The 16,746-nt window shown below is 61.6% G+C and overlaps 4 protein-coding genes across 4 annotated transcripts; all 4 read right to left on the bottom strand.

The window, feature by feature from the left end:
- Window positions 1-4,714: 4,714 nt before the first annotated feature.
- On the bottom strand, window positions 4,715-6,077 carry BXZ73DRAFT_82998 (uncharacterized protein; the record flags this gene model as incomplete). The annotated part of the gene is made up of 3 exons (XM_048023834.1): window positions 4,715-5,201; window positions 5,305-5,427; window positions 5,500-6,077. The coding sequence occupies 3 exons, from the start codon at window positions 6,075-6,077 to the stop codon at window positions 4,715-4,717; spliced, it is 1,188 nt and encodes a 395-aa protein (XP_047871239.1).
- A 1,315-nt stretch (window positions 6,078-7,392) lies between these two features.
- On the bottom strand, window positions 7,393-8,723 carry BXZ73DRAFT_82997 (uncharacterized protein; the record flags this gene model as incomplete). Its single annotated transcript, XM_048023833.1, has 3 exons — window positions 7,393-7,839; window positions 8,090-8,339; window positions 8,551-8,723. The coding sequence occupies 3 exons, from the start codon at window positions 8,721-8,723 to the stop codon at window positions 7,393-7,395; spliced, it is 870 nt and encodes a 289-aa protein (XP_047871238.1).
- Window positions 8,724-12,155: 3,432 nt separating this feature from the next.
- On the bottom strand, window positions 12,156-14,064 carry BXZ73DRAFT_108268 (uncharacterized protein; the record flags this gene model as incomplete). Its single annotated transcript, XM_048017117.1, has 3 exons — window positions 12,156-12,219; window positions 12,276-13,132; window positions 13,900-14,064. The coding sequence occupies 3 exons, from the start codon at window positions 14,062-14,064 to the stop codon at window positions 12,156-12,158; spliced, it is 1,086 nt and encodes a 361-aa protein (XP_047871237.1).
- Window positions 14,065-15,187: 1,123 nt separating this feature from the next.
- BXZ73DRAFT_108267 (uncharacterized protein) lies at window positions 15,188-16,172 on the bottom strand (the record flags this gene model as incomplete). The annotated part of the gene is made up of 2 exons (XM_048017116.1): window positions 15,188-16,041; window positions 16,118-16,172. The coding sequence occupies 2 exons, from the start codon at window positions 16,170-16,172 to the stop codon at window positions 15,188-15,190; spliced, it is 909 nt and encodes a 302-aa protein (XP_047871236.1).
- Window positions 16,173-16,746: the final 574 nt, after the last annotated feature.

Here is a 16,746-nt window from a genome sequence, read left to right as displayed (position 1 = left end):
TATTGTATCGCCGATCTTAGCCAGTCTCGCACGCGCGACTGCGTGGAACGCGGAACAGCGTCCGGCGCGAGCGGAAAGTACACCTGCGCCCCGCGCTGCGATCGCGTGGACCAGGGACAATTAATGCATGATCCTCGCGGTGGGGCTGCACGGGCGTACCGTCCATCAGGTCCGTGTCCCGCGAGGACCGAGCCACGCGCATCAGGAAAAACCCAAATCCATAATGAGATGTTACTGAGGCTTGTGAGGGATAATGAGCTCGATTATGGTGTTATGCACAAGTATTGTTTTTCGCTTACCCCTCTGCTAATGAGAAACCATTACACGGAGAAGGAAAATTTAGTTGCGAGAGCAGGCCCTCACCAGATGCACTTAGTCTCATTCATGCCCGTAAATCACAGCTTCAAGCACTGGATATCGAGCAGTAGCACTCATCACACATAACATATGGGGCAAAAATGAACATTGATTGGATATCTGAGATGCAGACGAGACCAGTATTTAGCAACAGCGACATAGATGTACCTATCAACGAGCAATGACGACGCGGTGTAAACGGTATCGGGGCCTGCTAGACCTGCGAAAAAGCGCACAGCAGTTGCTGAGAGCTCCGTCGCGAGGGATTACCAGTTGGACGCGCGCGCGAATGCGATATGCACGCGGCTTGCGCCGGGAGCCACAGACGAGCACTCACGCCCGCCATCGCCGCGAGAGACGACGAAGATGCCCTCGACTAGCGGGACCTTGGGCCTGCTCACGGTCGCATGCCGCCAGGTACCAACGACCGTGCACCCGCCGACGACGTACGCGCGAGACGCTGGCACTCATGCTGCAGCCGCAAGCTGGAGGGACCTGGACGACGACCAGGAGGCTGTTCCGGGGCGGACACGACCAGGGAGCGCGTACGCGCGCCAGTCCCACGTGTATCGCGCGGGGGTCTGATTGTGTGCGCATGAGCGCGGGGGGACGACGGGCGAGGAAAGAAGATGAGAGAAAAGCCGAGGCGAGGCAGCGAAGGAGGAGGAAAGGATGAGGGAGGGCTCAGAGCACGCCCGGGGAAAAACGGGTCAGTAAAGGAGAACGGAAGGAGGAAAGTACGCTACCTCACCGGCGACAGATGTCCATGTCCAGGATCGTCGGGCTCGCCGCACACGAGTGCGCATCGTCCGGCTCGTGTTCTTCGTCATCCTCGATCATGACGGAAGCCGACAAAAGGATGCACCGTAACCGTCGCACCTTGATCCGTCCCTTGCGCTCTTCGATCCAGAGCAAGTCTTGCCCGTGTGGGCACGAAATGGCCGCCAGACGAAAGTGGACACGCGCTGCTGGCTGCGCCCTCCAAACGCCGCGGTGGTACAAGTGCGCACTCGCCGACAGAGACAATGTAGTTCCTAGAAGAGCAGCGGGTGAGCAGGGGCACGGGCGGGAAATCGCGGCGGGGGCACTCGCGGATTCTGACGTGGAGGATGGGAGGTGGTGAACCGCCGCGCTCAAGACGTGTTAACCTCGAGCGAGGAGGTAGGCGTCGACGATAGCGCAAGCGAGACCGATCTGGCAGAGAAGTGGCTCAAGGAGTACGACCAGTTGTTGGTGTCACTCCTCTCGCCCGCACCGCGAGTCCATGCGATCATAAGAGTGAGACACTCACCACCTGGATGCCAAAGTTGCACAGGCTGACAGCATCGGGGATCTTGGGCTCCGTGTAGATGTGTGTTGTCGACCTGTTCGTGAGATCGTGCACCCGGAACCCGGATGTCAAATGTGCTGGACTCACGTGCGGTGTCACCGCGGAGAGATGAGGAGTGACCATGGGCCCTCGACGGTGGGGTTGAGTTGCAAAGGGACGTCCACGTATTGGGACCGTAAAAGCTGAGGGAGGAGCCGGTCGAGTCTCATCGTCGTTGACGTCTCATAGGTTGTCGTGGTCGTGGTCGACGTCGTACGCAACCCAGACGAATCCACGGCAGCGCGCGGCGGCGAAGAAATACGTGATCTGGGGCATGGCCGGTGAGGTGGCAGGATGGAGGTCTGAGAAGTGCGCGGCGGAGAACAACAACGCCGCTAGGAGATGGGGAGTTTGACAAGGTGGAGGTGGTGGAGGAGGCTGGCACATGTGGGGACGCGCGTCGCGCCGCGCGCGTTGCCATGGGCGCTACTGACTCAACTGAGTCTGTGATACACTCGAGAACGAGAAGCGCGCGTGTAGTCCGTGCGCTAAATATTCCGCACTTCGACTGTGACTGCCATCACTCTCCTAGCTTCGTTCCTTCCGCCTCCCCATGGCTGTCGTCTCTTCGTACATCCTCCCATTATCCGTGCCATAATTCATGTCACCCCCTACAACACCGCGTCCGCGCCAACATCCACATCCACTAACAAAACGGAGCTACTTCGCCGCCGAAGCCCATTCCTCGTCCCGTTCCTAGGCACGCGGGTGCGCCGCCGTACAGCCCGAGCTCCTCTTTGCCAGCTCACACCATCGTCTGTCGGAGTCCACATCCCCCGCGTCTAGCACGTGGCCTGCATGCTCCATCGACGCCGTTTGGTTACGACGTCCACGTTCCCCGAGGTTATCTAATACCGGATGCTGGGCGTGAAGATCAGGCGCGACGTGGTCATCAACTCATGTGTGGCGAGCGCGACGGGTGCTTCTGTCTCGACCCAATCGTCAGCCATGGCACCACGGTCAACACCTTACACCCAGCTCACCCCAGGCGCGGTACCTTATCCCTGACGACACAAAGTCCCGGAGCGTTTGTCGCGGGCCCGCTCATGATCACCTTCCTCATCAAGTCCGCCGCGCACCTGCCACCTTGGTTTGCCGCCCTCTTCGCCCTCCTCCCAGCCCGCGCCGAAGGGCAACACGTCGACACGCTCGAACGCATCATAGTCCAATGTCCACGTCGTCTTCAACTCGGGCTACGCACACGCGCCCCACACGCACTCCGCAAGCAACGCCGCGATCACTGCACGGCTCGACTCGCTGAGCTACGCCCCGAACCCGCATCAGCAGGTCTACTCGTCGGGCTGCAACTTCCCCGCCTCATTACCCACGGGCCACCGCGCCCCGCCCGCAATCGTGTTCGTCGCAAAAGGCAAGCAGCATGTGCGTGGAGAGTTAGGCGACGGGATGCCGGGATTGGGTGCACATCCAGGTACGTTCTCTTTGCATATTGTAGAGCCTCTGCCGAAAAACCAGTATCGTAGGTTCGGGTATCTGTACACTGTCTTAGTACTTAGATCATAAAGCAATGACAGTTTTCTGTAAATTCCATCTATGCTTGCTGAGCGCTGATGTGTGAACAGCGAGGGAACTCATACACCATCGCTACTAGCTGTCAGGATCCAGTCGAGTGTATCGTTATTGGCTAACTGCATATACAGATATCCAATACATCTACTCAAGCACGTCAAATTATACATCATCCACCCCATAAGCGATCGGAAGGAAGGCGATAGTTTGACAAAGCGTCTGTAAACTGCGGTGAGTTGAAACAGCTGCAGTATTTTGGCGTATATCGGCTTACCAATACATTACCTCTCAATAGGGATTTGGGTTTTTCCTGATGCGAGCGCTCCGCGACGGAAGATCTAGCACATCGGCCGCGCCACGCGTGGGCCCTTGTGGTATCCACGTACGCGGCAGCGCGGAGAGTCCTCAGCCGGGCGATTCCTGACTTCTAGGCCCCAGCGTGCGGGGGCCCGATCTGTGCTGTCGGCAGCGCGGGAGAGGGGGGGGATATTGACTCTTGAGATGATGGACGACCTGTGTGCACACCACCGCGCGCGCAACGTCACCTATCGTGCTTCTCCGGGGTACGGTGTGCGAGCGCTGAACGGCGCCGCGAGGCTACGGTTCGCCCATAAGGAACAACAATCGTCGCGCGGCCTGGGGGCAGAGGAACCCGGCGGCGGCGAGTCGATCGAGCAGTCGATGCTTATATCTTGTACTGGCAGCGGACAGATCTGAGACCTTGTGTGACCCACGGCCACAGCGCGATCTGAGGCACGAACAATAGCCACACACAACGTAAGAGTATATTACATACAAACATAGTGTCATTGAAGCCAGGTCACCCTCCCGCTCACACGGGAGAGGCCTCACTTCTCCTCCGCGTAGGTATTTACGGGTAAAGTCCAGAAGACGGCTCGGCACTGTCCAGTGGGGTAAGCGTTCGCGGCGAAGAGGACGAGGGGAGAGGGGAGGAAAAGGGGAAAGGTTAGGTGCGTGATGTGCAGGGAATGTGGGGCGTGTAAGATGCAAGTCCAAGGTGAGAAGAGGTGTGGAACAACTGGTGAAAAAAAGGGGGTATGCGAGATGATACAGTAGGACGTGAGATGCAGAACAGCGATGCAGGTGGTCGGAACAAACAGCGGAAAAAGAGTACAGAAAGGGAAGGTCCGGGGATGAAAATGAAGCGGTAGTGACAGTGAGGTAAACGGAAGATTGGGGTATAAGATGGAGTGTATGGGTAACAAACGATATGCAGGGGGCTCTACAGTGGATCGTCGATGGTGTCGTGTAGTGGATTATATCGTCGAGGGTTTCGCGCAGTGTATTGGGTCATAACGGGGATAGTAGACGGTCCAATGAATGTAGAGTACCTCCTTCACGATACGCATCGCAAGGTGATTATCACCGAGGATATTAGCCTGAGGGAAGCGCATAGTCGGCGAGGATCAATTCAGCAAGCGTAATTCAACATCGACACACCTAGAGCTGCCCATGGCGGTCTCCTAGCACAGCAACGAACTCTCCCGGCACGAAGGTCTCAAAAAGCCCTAGGAAGAAAGCCCGACCCGGCTTCAGAAAGTCCGCATAGGTGATTGGCCCTCCCTTGCCTCTGGCCAGACGAGTGTGATACGCTCGCTCCACAGTCGGGTCCTTGTGGTTGGCCCAGGCAGGTGTCCGCTGCATCTTCTTGTCGATGTCGCGCAGGACGTCCGCGACGGTGAGGGGATAACCGGCCCGAGGCGCTTTGCAGGCCACGACGAACCGCAGATCCAGTGAGTCGGCATTAAACACGACCGTGCACTCGGTGCGCCGATCCGTGAAGGCGAGTTTGCGGAAGCGGTCTTCGGACGGGAAGGCGTCGTTGAGGCGATCACGGAGGTCCCACCGGGGAGGAGCGAAGTGCGCCAGAATCCCGACGACGGGGCGGATGGGGCCGGGCGGAGGGAGAGGACGCGGGCGCGACGGCCTGGGACGGAGGCCTGCTCTTGGCAGGCGTCGGGGTCGACGGCGCGGAGCTCGCGGGAGCAGATTTGGACGCGGAGTCGGGGGTCGCAGATGCGGGGACGAACCTCCCGGCGGCGCGCGCGGGCTTGAGGGCGCGAGAAACGGCCTCGGGGGGCGTGAGCGGAGTGCCACACACGGACACGCCGGGCCCCCCATCGGAGCTGCTCCAGCTGGACGCATACGAGGCCCTGGACATAGAGCGATTGTTCGGGGGAGCATGGCTTTGGACAGGGACGTCAAGGTGGGAGGCGGGGACGCACGCCGGTGCAGCTGGATGGGTGGGCAGCGGCCGCGGAGCGGATGGCGGCGGAAGGACTGAAGCAGGCGAAGAACGCGCATGCTTGACTTGGGGCCTCGTGTGCGGGGGCGGAATCGGAGGGGGCGCAGGGGGGAAAACGCATGGCGACGGCGGCGGCGGGAGGGCAAACGGCGGCGAGAAGGCGGACGGCGGCGGCGGGGCAGTCCAGTGAGGTAATGGAGGGATTATCAGTCGCGATCGCGAACGGACATTCGACGGCTTTTGCCACCCCAGCGTCTGTCTGGAGGGCGTAGGGGCGTGCGCTCCGCCTCCGCGCCGGCCGTCCGCTGTGCCTTCGACTGCACGAGCGAGGGGCAGACCGCCGAGCGTGGTGGCCTGAGTTCCCCCGAACGAGTCTGGGAGACGACCAGTACTGGACCGGGAGCCGTCGTGTGCGCGCGCGCTGGGTTGAGGACCCGCACACGCGACATCGGTCGTGGGCTCGCCGTGCGAGCCCCCGCCAAAGCGAGAGCGATCGGCCCGCTGTGGCTGGCCCGCCGTGAAGACTCTTGGCGGAGAAGGAGGAATGGGTGGTTTCATGGGATGGTGTGGCGAGCTTTGAAGCAGAGGATTGAGGAGGAGCGAGAGCGAAGGAAGAACGAGGGCGATTAGAGTGCCGCAAAGCAAGACACACCTCTTATATACTGCTGGTGTGTACAGGTTTCTCTGGAGTGTTCAGTGGCATTCGCACCGGATTTGGAAAGATTCTATGGGCATTGCACACCGGACGCGACTCCCGTTGGCGCTGTTGAGCGTGCTGACTTGACATTGCGAGTACCCGTCGGTACAACACGTGGCCAGGTCATTGGATGCTTGCGCGAGCAGCGGGAGAGCAGAGAGTTGGTGAGCCTGCCGTAGCAGGCGTTGAGTCTGAGAGAGAGAGAGAACATGCAGTTCGGCGTCTTCTGAGGGAGAGAGAAGGACGCGGACTCAGATTATTATTATTATTTTCTGTCTATCCCGGGGGGTTGGGCGCACCTGCGAAAGAGGCAGAGGGGGGCCGCGGGTGGGCCCGACAAGGACGAGCCGGAGCTCGACGGCGGGTAGGGGGAGTGCGCCGATTCACCGGAACAGACTAGAAGCCCTCCGATGAAAGGGAGCGGGAGGGGAAGGGTTGAATGAGTGGACCCCGTAGGCGACGCGCGTTGGTGCGACAAGCCCGGCGGGGATGTGGGGATCGGAGGGGGCAGGCGGCCGAGTCCGCGACCGGGTCAAGCCAGCCCGCAACCGGGCTTAGAGGGAAGGGGAGGTAGCGCGGACTAAGAGAGAGAGAGTTGAAGAGAGGCAGTGCAACGACTCGCTGCGCATGTGAAATGGGGTATTTGGATCTGGCAGGCCGGAAGAGCGTCTATTCTCCCGCAGCCGGTGACTTTCCAACGGACCGGGCTCGCTTTGCTCTCGCCCTCGCTCTTCGCCCTCTTGGTCTGGCCAAACGCCACATCCCCTCATCTCTGGATCTGGTTCGGCGACCTCTGCATCAAACCCCCTGCCTACACCAGATCAACAGCGATACCTTGTCATGCACCAGAGCTCATATTCTCTTGTTGTCCGCAGGCCTTTAGTAGGACTCCATGGTGATTGTACGCTCGTCCCTTTCCACTTGAATGGATCTGAAGCAATTTCAAACTAGACTCCATCAGTGCCGTGTATGCATTTCAACATTATCGATACATCACTACACTCGAACAGCTCGGCAATCGATGAGTCTAGATCTCTCACCGTCGTCGAATCCTCTCAACGCCCAGCAGCTGTATTTAGTGCGCAGACCCCGAAACAAGCTCTGCTGCCCGACGGACGCACCCGGTTCGCAGAACGCGCATCTATCTGCACCGCACGACGCGCGATTGTCGTCACATCACTTGCGAGCTCCAGGCAGGACGGTGCGCACGGATCCAGCGGCTGCTTTCCGGCGCGGCCCAAGCTCGCCGAAGCCAAAAAGGCTCGCAGAAGGGCCGAAGAAGATGCACACGAACGTGGAGTGCGCACACGCACACACGCGTCCGCGCGTGCGCTCCTCCGCGGAGGTACAGCGGCGGCTTGTGGGTCCCTGCGTTGCGCAGCCGGGGCGCGGCGGCGCGCAGAGAATGGAGGTCCAGAGCGGCTTGTACGATCGTACTTGGAACCCCCGATCGGAAGCGGTGCGCACGATTTGCACGGCCGGTGGCTCTCGGCCATCCAGGTCGATCGAGATTTCACTCCATGTGTGCGGGTGAGATTGGCGGAGGAGCGGATCTGCAGGGTGGTACGATGAGGTGTGTGTGCAGCCTAGCGGGCGAGGAATCATTGGTACCGCCTTCCGGATCTGCACACGGACGAGCGTCATAAGACACTCTCCGTGTGTGGCGAGGCAATGAATGGAGATAGCGAAAAAAATAGGGTTCAGACCCGAACGCCTAGATCTTGCACTAGTGGTAGACATACCTAGACAGGCTAGCGGCGGCCCCCCAGCACCACCGCGAACTCCCGCGACCTTCCGGTCTCCTTCAGACCACAGAAGAAGCACCGGTCGCTGCCCAGGAGGTCCGCGTGCGTCGCGTCGCCCCCACACGCACGGCCGCTCCACCCGCGCGTGCCCCAACCGGTTCGTCCTCGAAGAGCCGATTGCACCTCTCCGCGAGCTTCTTCGCAATGCAGTTGAGGACGTCCGCGACGGTGAGAGGTCCGCGCCCAGACGGTGTGCAGTGCGCGAAGAACTCGGTGTTCGAGCCTGGGTTGAAGACGATCTTGCACCGCGAGAAGCCGGTTGCGAAGCAGCGTGGGTCGCGGAGGGGGTCGTTCGAGAGGGCTTTGCGCAGGTCCCACCTCAGGTGGGGACGGGGAGAGAGGCGAGGAACGGGGTGATGGAGTTATACGGAGCAGTGATGGCGGCCGTGGACGTCGATGTGTATGTCACCGCCGTTGAAGTCGAGGTCGACGGGGTAGTGGATGGGGCCCGATAGAATCGGACGCGCGCGCGGGGAGGTGGAGGCGTGGGCAGCTCGCCGATCCGGGGGAGGTCGCAGGGGTAGCATACGTGGACGCCCCTTCGCTGCTCGTGCTGAGGGAGAACGAGGTGCTAGACGACCGGTGGCTGCTCGGGGGGCTGCCGCAGCGTGCACCATCGTTGCCGCGGACGTCCGCTGCAGGAGCCGATGGAGACGAGAGAATGGGGGTGGACTGAGGCTCGATGACGGAGTGGACGGCCATGGAGGGAGCGATAAGCGTGACAACGGCGATGAGTGGGCAGTGAAGGTGGGCGATTCCCAGGTCGATGTCTCTTGAACGCCGAGAGCGCGGCCCGTGGCGGCGTCTTCCCTGGCGCTCTCGCGCGAGCTGAGAGCACGGCGCGGAGCCGCGCTCCCGTTTGCACTCGCCGCGGGACGGTCTTGCGCGAGGCTTGCGCGGTGTTCTTGCCCATGGAGGGTGCGAGAGGTGTGCTCCAGGCCGTTCATCCCGCCGGCAGACCCTACGCGGAAGGCCTGCATACCAGGAGGGAGGCTCGCGACGTCATCGTCGTGCCCGCGCGCGCCGGGAGCGCGGTGAGGCGGGCGATTCCAGACTTCCAGGCTGCAGCGCGGGCCCGAGGGGAATTTCCCGATCATTGTGGTGGACGTTAACGGGTGAGGTCTGAGATTGACGTTGGCGAAAGCGCGGATCAGTTGAGAACGTTCACGGGGCTCGTGCTGGATCCAGGATGAAGCCGTGCGCGACTCCGTCCCGGCCTATCGGGCTTCTCGGCCTTGGGATGTGGTATGCGAGCGCGGGCCGGCGCCGCGTGGCTATGGTTCTCCAACGAGGATCGATGCAAATAAGGGATTGATGTGGCTCCAGCCTGCAAGACCAAGACATGCGCCGATGGTGGTGGGTCCGGAATGCTCCCGGCGCTTGTTCTTGTATTCTGCGCCGCCGCCACCACCCTCAGTGGACGATTCTGAGACCTTATGGGTCCCGCGCCCACAGCGTGATCTGAGGAGAACAAGAGGTAACCGGCGCACGCGTGCAATGCATGAGGAGATTGCATACAAACATAGTTTCATTGAAGCGAGGCCGCTCTCCCGCTCACGAAGAACAGGTCTCACTTCTCCTCCGTGTAAGTATGTGTAGGGGTAAAGTCCAGAGTACGGTTCGGCGTCGACTGATGGGTCAAAAAGGTAAAGATCAAAGGTTTCGTAGTGAAGGGTGTGAAGGAGGACAAGGCCAAGGGGAGGGGTACTAAACATTGGGTATGTGGTGTATTGTGATGCATGGGGATGAAGACGTGGGCGATGTCGTGCGGGGAATACAGATCGTGTAGGATACCGGTACGAGGTGAGAAGAGTAATCCAAGGTTAGAAGAGAGGAGAGAAAATCCGACAACAGAGGGGAGATGCTAGATGATACAGCAGGGTGAGAGTGATGGAAGGAATCAGAGAAGAAAGCGAAGGAAATTAAAGAGGAAGCAAGGGAATAATAGAGAAGATGAAATGTAGAAAAGGATGACAAGAGGGTCCGGGGATGAAGATGAAGCGATAGTGACAGTAAGGTGAGCGGAAGATGTGGGTATAAGATGGAGAACATAGAGTGCGCGCACGTATCGTGAATGAAAAGCGTCGCCTAGCACAGCGACGAACTCGCCTGGAATGGCGGTCCCCTTCAGTCCGCGGTCTTTCCTCAAGGGGTGCGCCGCGGCAGCGGAGGATAGACAGGCCCCGACGGGGGCGGGTGGAAGGCAGGGCGATGGGTCCCGGGAGGCCAGGGACCAGAGGGCGGCGGAGGCCCGGTGCCGGTATGCGATGGCGGAGCATGGTCAAGCGACGGCGGAAGTCTAGAGGACGATGGGTGAAGAGGGAGTGGTTGCGTAATAACGCGAGGTGCCTGGGGAGTGGACTGGTTAAACGGAGGGGCAGCCGGGAACGACGGCGGAAGTCCATGGGACGGTGGGTGAAGAGGGAGTGGTCGCGCAATGACGCGAGGCGCCTGGGGAGTGGACTGGTTGAACGGTGGGGCAGCCGGGAACGGTGGTGGCAGTGGGAGGGAAAGTGGTGGGAGACGAGGGAGCGGTTGCGAAACAACGCGAGGCGCCTGGGGAGTGTACTGGTTGAACGGCGGGGCAGCCGGGAACGACGGCGGAAGTCCAGAGGACGGTGGGTGAAGAGGGAGTGGTCGCGCAACAACGCGAGGCGCCTGGGGAGTGGACTGGTGGAACGGCGGGGCAGCCGGGAACGGTGGCTGAGACTCCCGGCGCCGGTCAGGCGGCGTCGAAGCGTTTGCGCCCACTGCCCACCCGCGCGCGAGCCCTGCGCGCGCGCCGCTTCGTTCACGTCTGCGCGGGCGTGAGGACGAGGCAGAGACGGCCCAGCTGGCCCGATTGCCGAAGGTGCAAGATGCGTGCCCGGGGCGGCTCTGGAAGAGCTCGCGGTGCCTCCGTTGGAGTGTTCTCCGCGGCCGGACCGTGCCGTGCGCTCGCGCCGGGAGCATCCCTGCGTTCGACGTCACCATGTCGCGTAGCCTCGGTTTCATGAGGCACAGACCGGCGGGCGTGTTGACCCCGTTAACGCGATTGCGTGCTGAAGCGTTGGTTTGCTCTGGAGGAGGCGGAGGGAGGTTGGAATGAGGGTTCATGTCGGATGGGTACGCCGTTGGCTTTGAGGTTAAGGCAGGAGGGATGAATGAGAGGGGAGTTGTGATATGGGGGTTTGAGGACCGACTTTTTATATGGGACATCCTTTCCTCCTTGAGCACGAAACAGGCGTTCGTGACAGAGTCATACCTGCACACCAAGAGATTCGATGTGCGGTTCTGTGCGATGGAGACGAGTAGGACACGACTCGCTCACGCGCTGTAGGCGCTGTTGGAGCAACGAGCTTCGCGTGTTCAGCGCGAGTAAAAGACCTTATTTTCCTCGAAAAACATGGTCTACTTTCCGAGAGGGAGCATGAAAGGCGAGCGGGTCTGACTTCGCGCGCTAAGGGACGTCGCTCGGAACGGATAATTGGCTGGCGTCCGCACACCAGACCAAGCCCACATCGCCTCGAGAAGATCTGGTACCAGCGCGGCTGGTGTGGCCACGGGAGACGGACTGATTCAGAGACATGCGCGGCGGACGCGTCGCGTCGCGTCGCGCTCGTTTGGGATCCTTGGATCACGTGCGACGCGGTGCGGTGACGTCACGGCAGGCTATCCGGTAGGATCGGGACGTCTCCGGCTGTGAACGTCTGCGAGCTGGAAGTGAAGGTAGACAAGTCAGTCGACTGCGATCTAGCCCGGAGGAATCCAGCCGCTCAAGGAACTTCTACATATGGAGAATCCCCGCGTCTCCTTCCCCCTGGACGATCTGCCTCAACCGCACTCGCGGACGTGCCGCGGGCCTCGAGGCCTCACCGCGGCACTCCGACAGGTGCCGCCATCAGGTTGCCGCGGACTTGCGCCGCATGATCTCGTCTCGTCCAGATCTCCGCGACTTCCCTGGTTGCGCATTTCTCCGAATCAGTCCGCCCGCCCCCAGTCGGAGTCGAACCTGCCACCCAGAGTCTATCTTCGCGTGCTCGGTGGCCTCGCGGCTTCTCGAGCTCGAGCCGATGCGTTCGGCGCGCCCGCCCACCGCGACGCGCTGACACGTGACTTATGTCGAATCGAGACAAATGCACTCCACATTCTCACCTACCTATATCTAGCCCCGGTCTCATCGAACTCGCGCCGAATCCCCCGCCTCTCCGCCTGGAGCCTGTCGAGACACAACATGAACGCGTCCGGCGCTCGCTGCTCCGCCTCCCCACCCACCAGCTCGTCCTCCCTGCGACCACCCGCCGCTCCCCGTCCTCCAGGATCCCGCTCCCTTCGAGGTTGGGGAACATCCGCAGCAGCGCCCCGCACACCCGCTCCGTCTCCCAGATCCGCATCCGCTCGCGCCGCGTCCCGCTCCCCGCGGGAACTAGCTGCACGAGCGCGCCCTGCCCGCCGCTCTCCGCCCGCGCCCGCGCCTCCAGCGCGCGCGCGTCCGCCTCCGTGACGTCCGCGAGCGCGAGCACGAGCACCTCCAGGCGCGCGCACGCCGTCGCGAGGTCCGCCGCGGCGAGGAGCGAGGGGAGCTCCGGGTCCGTCGCGCGCGCCTCGTGCGCTTGCGGGTAGTCGTCGCCGTCGTACACGACGCGGAGGCGGCGGAGGCGCGGCCACGCGCGCGCCCAGCGCACGAGGTCCGCGTCGGCGAGGGCGAGGGGCCGCTCGCGCGTGTACACCTCGACGTCCTCGAGCGCGCCGAGGGAGAGCAGGGGCTCGAGCACGGCGCGGGCCGGGAACGGCTCGAGGCTGGTGGTCTGCTCCCAATCCCAGATCGTGCTGTGGTACGAGAAGAGCAGGCAGAGGGTCCGGAGAGTGCGGCCGAAGGACGGCAATGCGAGGTGCCGCACGACGTTGACCGCCTCGAGATCTGAGCGGTGCGACGCGTCGAGGCGGAGGGACGCGAGTGGGCAGGAGGGCGAGGTGCTGAGCAGGGCTAGTGCTCGTCCGATCGCCACGGCCCCACAATGTTGTATGACGAGCTCACGGAGGGCGGGGAAAACGTCTTGGTCGACTTCAAGGGCTATGTCTGTCTGGCTGTCTTCTTCCTCGCCGACGTCCAGGAGGCTTAGTTGGAGGAGCTCGAGTCTGGGAAGTGAGCTAAGTTGCATCAATAGAACGACTCCCACTTTCCCCTTGTTTATGCAAATGGACTGCAGTGTGCGGCACTGAGCGAGGGGAGAGAGATCCTTCGTCGTATACTGGAGATCCGCTACAAACCGACATATGGAAGGACATCGCGAGACGATGGTAGTGATGTTGGAAGGAGCTTCGGCGATGTCCCTGGAGTATCCCCAATCGCTCGTCCCATGGCGAGGATGCCTGAACGTTACATCGGCAAGGACCGGAGAGACCACGATGCGGAGGAGGAGGTCGTATAGGGGTCATCAGGAGATGGTCGCGAGCTTCCAAGCTGGCAACACAGGACTTGCAGGTTGGGAAAGAGGGTGCGGCCTTCAGCTAGCCTGTAGAGCACCTCGAAAGAAGCTGGGGTGATGCCATACGCCAACCAGACACCAGGTCCAGAAGATGTGAAGAAGCCGAATCTGCGGATGCGAGATGCATATGATTGCATGCGCTCCCATTCTTGTAGATTAACATGATCGTCAAGATCCTGGGGACGAGGGAGCACGTCAGATCTCCTTGGAGATATAAAGACACGCATAGCTCTTACATAGGTTCTAAAATCGTACTTAGTTCGGGAAAACCCTTTTCTGGAGTTTCCAATCGCGCACTGCTCCGTTGATGTGACCCGTAATGCTGAGAGAAGGTGGAGGAGTGTGTAAAATCCACCACAAGGGGCTGCCCATAACTCATCCAGAGCCGGATCAGAGAACGCTTTGCATACTCGTGCGGCCCTGGCCAACGTCGTCGAGCCTTCGCCCTTGACTTCACAGTAAGCGTCGTCGCCCCAGTAATAAGGCCACCCGTCTTGTCCTGAAATCTCGATCTTGCTGAAGACCTCGACGAGGATGTCGTATTTGAGCAGCGGGTGGTCGGAGGGGTTCAGCATGGTAGGTTACAGAGAAATGGATCCGATCGATCACCACGCGAGCACGGTCATATTCTGTGATGTCACTCTCCCACGCCCCCCAAGTACTGCCACTGAGCTCGGCCAGTCTCGCACTCCCCCAAGCTCGCGCGACTGCGTGGAACGCGGAGCAGCATCCGGCGCGAGCGGAATGTACACCCGCGCCCCGCGCTGCGGTCGCGTGGACCAGAGACAATCCATGATCCCCGCGGTGGGGCCGCACGGAGTACTGTCGATCAGGTCCGTGTCCCGAGGCCTAGGCCGAGCCACGCGAACGCTCCGCGACGGAAGATCTATCGCATTCGCCGCGCGGCGCGTGGGTCCTTGTGGTATCTACGTACGCCCGGGTGAGGAACGGAGGACGGCCAGAGCGCGGCTAGCCGAGTGGGCATGTGCGCGCGGGGTCCCCGATCGTGGTGGACGCGAGCGAGGGAGGAGATTGAGACTAGCGAACGCTGGTAGACGAACTGTGTGCACACCACCGCTTGCGCGACGTCACCCATCTCGCCGTGCCTCGAGGCTACGGGTCATCAACAAGGGAGGAGCCGGGGCGGAATTGAATCATACCGCGAGTCGAACGAACAGTCGGCGCTTAGATCTTGTATTGGCAGCGGACAGATCTGAGACCTTGTGTGGCCCACGGCCACAGCGCGATCTGAGGGCGAACAATAGCCACACACAATGCAGTTCACATACAAACATAGTGTCATTGATGCGAGGCGCGAGCGATGTCGTGCGGGGAATATAGAGTATGTAGGGTACAAGTCCAACTTGAGAAGAGAGGCGTGAAACAACTGTTGAACACAGAGGGGGAGATGCTAGACGATACAGTAGGAGTGTTCGGAGCAAACAGTGAGAAAAGAGTACAGAAAGGGTAGGGGGGAGTGAACAGGAGTAAGGAGAACGTCCAGGAGGCGATAAGGACAGTGGGGTGGGCGGAAGATGGGGGTACAAGATGGAGAATATGAGTGAAAAACGGTATACAAGACATAGCGATAAGATATGCATGGGCTTCTACAGCGGATCGTCGAGGTTTCGTGCAGTGTATTAGGGCACGAACGGGAATGAACGGGAGTAGCGTGGTCCAGCGTAAACGCACCTAGAACTACTCTCCTAGCACAACGGCAAACTCCCCCGGCACGTTGGTCTCCCTCAGTCCCAGGAAGAAGAACTCGTTCGCCATCACAAAGTCGACATAGGTAATCGGCCCCGAAGCGCCCCTGGCACGACGGCGGTACGCCGCCCGCGCGCCAGCCGGTTCCTCCGTGCTGACATTGGGCGTGCTCGCCAACTTCTCGTCGATCCCGCGCAGGACGTCCCCAATAGTAAGGGGACTGCCATCCCGAGAGGCCCTGCACATCGCGACGAATCGCTCGTGCGGAATGTCGGCGTTGAACACCGCTCGACATTCGGTGAGCCCAGCCGCGAAGGCGGGTTGTCGGAGGCGACCGTCGTGTAGGAAGGCCGGGGTAAGGCGCTCGCGAACGTCCCATCGGAGAGGGAAAGAGGCGAGGAGGTCGGTGATGGGAGCAGGCGGAGCGGCGGCGAAAGCAACGGGAGCGGCAGCAGCGGGGGCGTGCGTGACAGGGACGGTGGACGGCGGAGGAACCAGAGGCCTGTGGAACGAAGGCCTGGGTTTCGCGACCGCCGAGGTCGAGGGTGTGGAGTTCGCGGGAGCAGGTTGGGACGCGGGGCCGAGAGACACAGGCGCGGAGACGAACCTCACGGCGGCGGGCTTAGGCGGGCGCGCGGGCTTGACGGCGCGAGTAGCGACCTCGGGGGACGTGAGCGGAGTGCCATACAGGGACACGCCGGGCCCCCCGTCGGAGCTGCTGTCGGTGGCTCCAGTCCAGCTGGACGCATACGACGCTTTGGATCCGGGGCGAGTGTTCGGGGGAGTGTCGGGAACGCGGCCGACGGGAACGCCGGGGTGGGAGGCGTGGACGGACGCCGGCGGAGCTGGAGGGATGGGCAGCGGCCGCGAGGCGGATGACGGTGGAAGGAATGGCGCATGCGCACGCTCATCCAGTGGCACGGAGGGCCGCGTGTGCTGCGGGGGGATTGGCGGGGGCGCAAGAGAGGTAGTGCATGGTGGTGGTGGTGGGAGACCAGAAGGCGGCGGCGGGAGGGCAGACGGCGGGGAAGGAAAGATTAACGGCGGGGGAGGGCAGATGAGCGGCGGTGGGAGAAGGGTATACGGCGGCGGGGGAGGGGACGGGGGAGGGGGGAGGCAGGACGGAGGCGGGGCAGGCTGGGGCAGCGGAGGGATTATCAGTCGCGACGAGCGGACAATCGATGGCTTCTGCCCCAGCGTCGGGCCGGAGGGAGTGGACAACGCCGGAGCGCTTCCGCGCCGACCGTGCGCTTCTTCGCCACGAGCGAGGGGATCACCGCCAAGCGTGGTGGTCTGTCTTCTCCCAAACGAGTCCGGAAGCCGACCAGCACTGGACCGGGAGGCCTCGCGTGCGCGCGCGCTGGGAGGACTCCCGCACGCGACGTCGGTCGTGGGTTGGCCACGCGAGAGCCCAGATGGGCGATCCTGTGGCTGAGCCATTGCCGATTTGGAGGGGGAGGGGGAGGTGCGGGTGTTTTCACCGGGGGTGGGTGCGAACTCTGAAGCAGAGGAACGAGGAGGAGTGAGAGCGAGGGGAGAACGAGAGGGCG

Source organism: Epithele typhae, assembly GCF_022376455.1.
Source record: "Epithele typhae strain CBS 203.58 chromosome Unknown BXZ73scaffold_151, whole genome shotgun sequence".
Taxonomy (NCBI): Eukaryota; Fungi; Basidiomycota; class Agaricomycetes; order Polyporales; family Epitheliaceae; genus Epithele; species Epithele typhae.
Note: the sequence above shows the minus strand (reverse complement) of the source record. Positions and strands in the feature narration are given on the sequence as shown.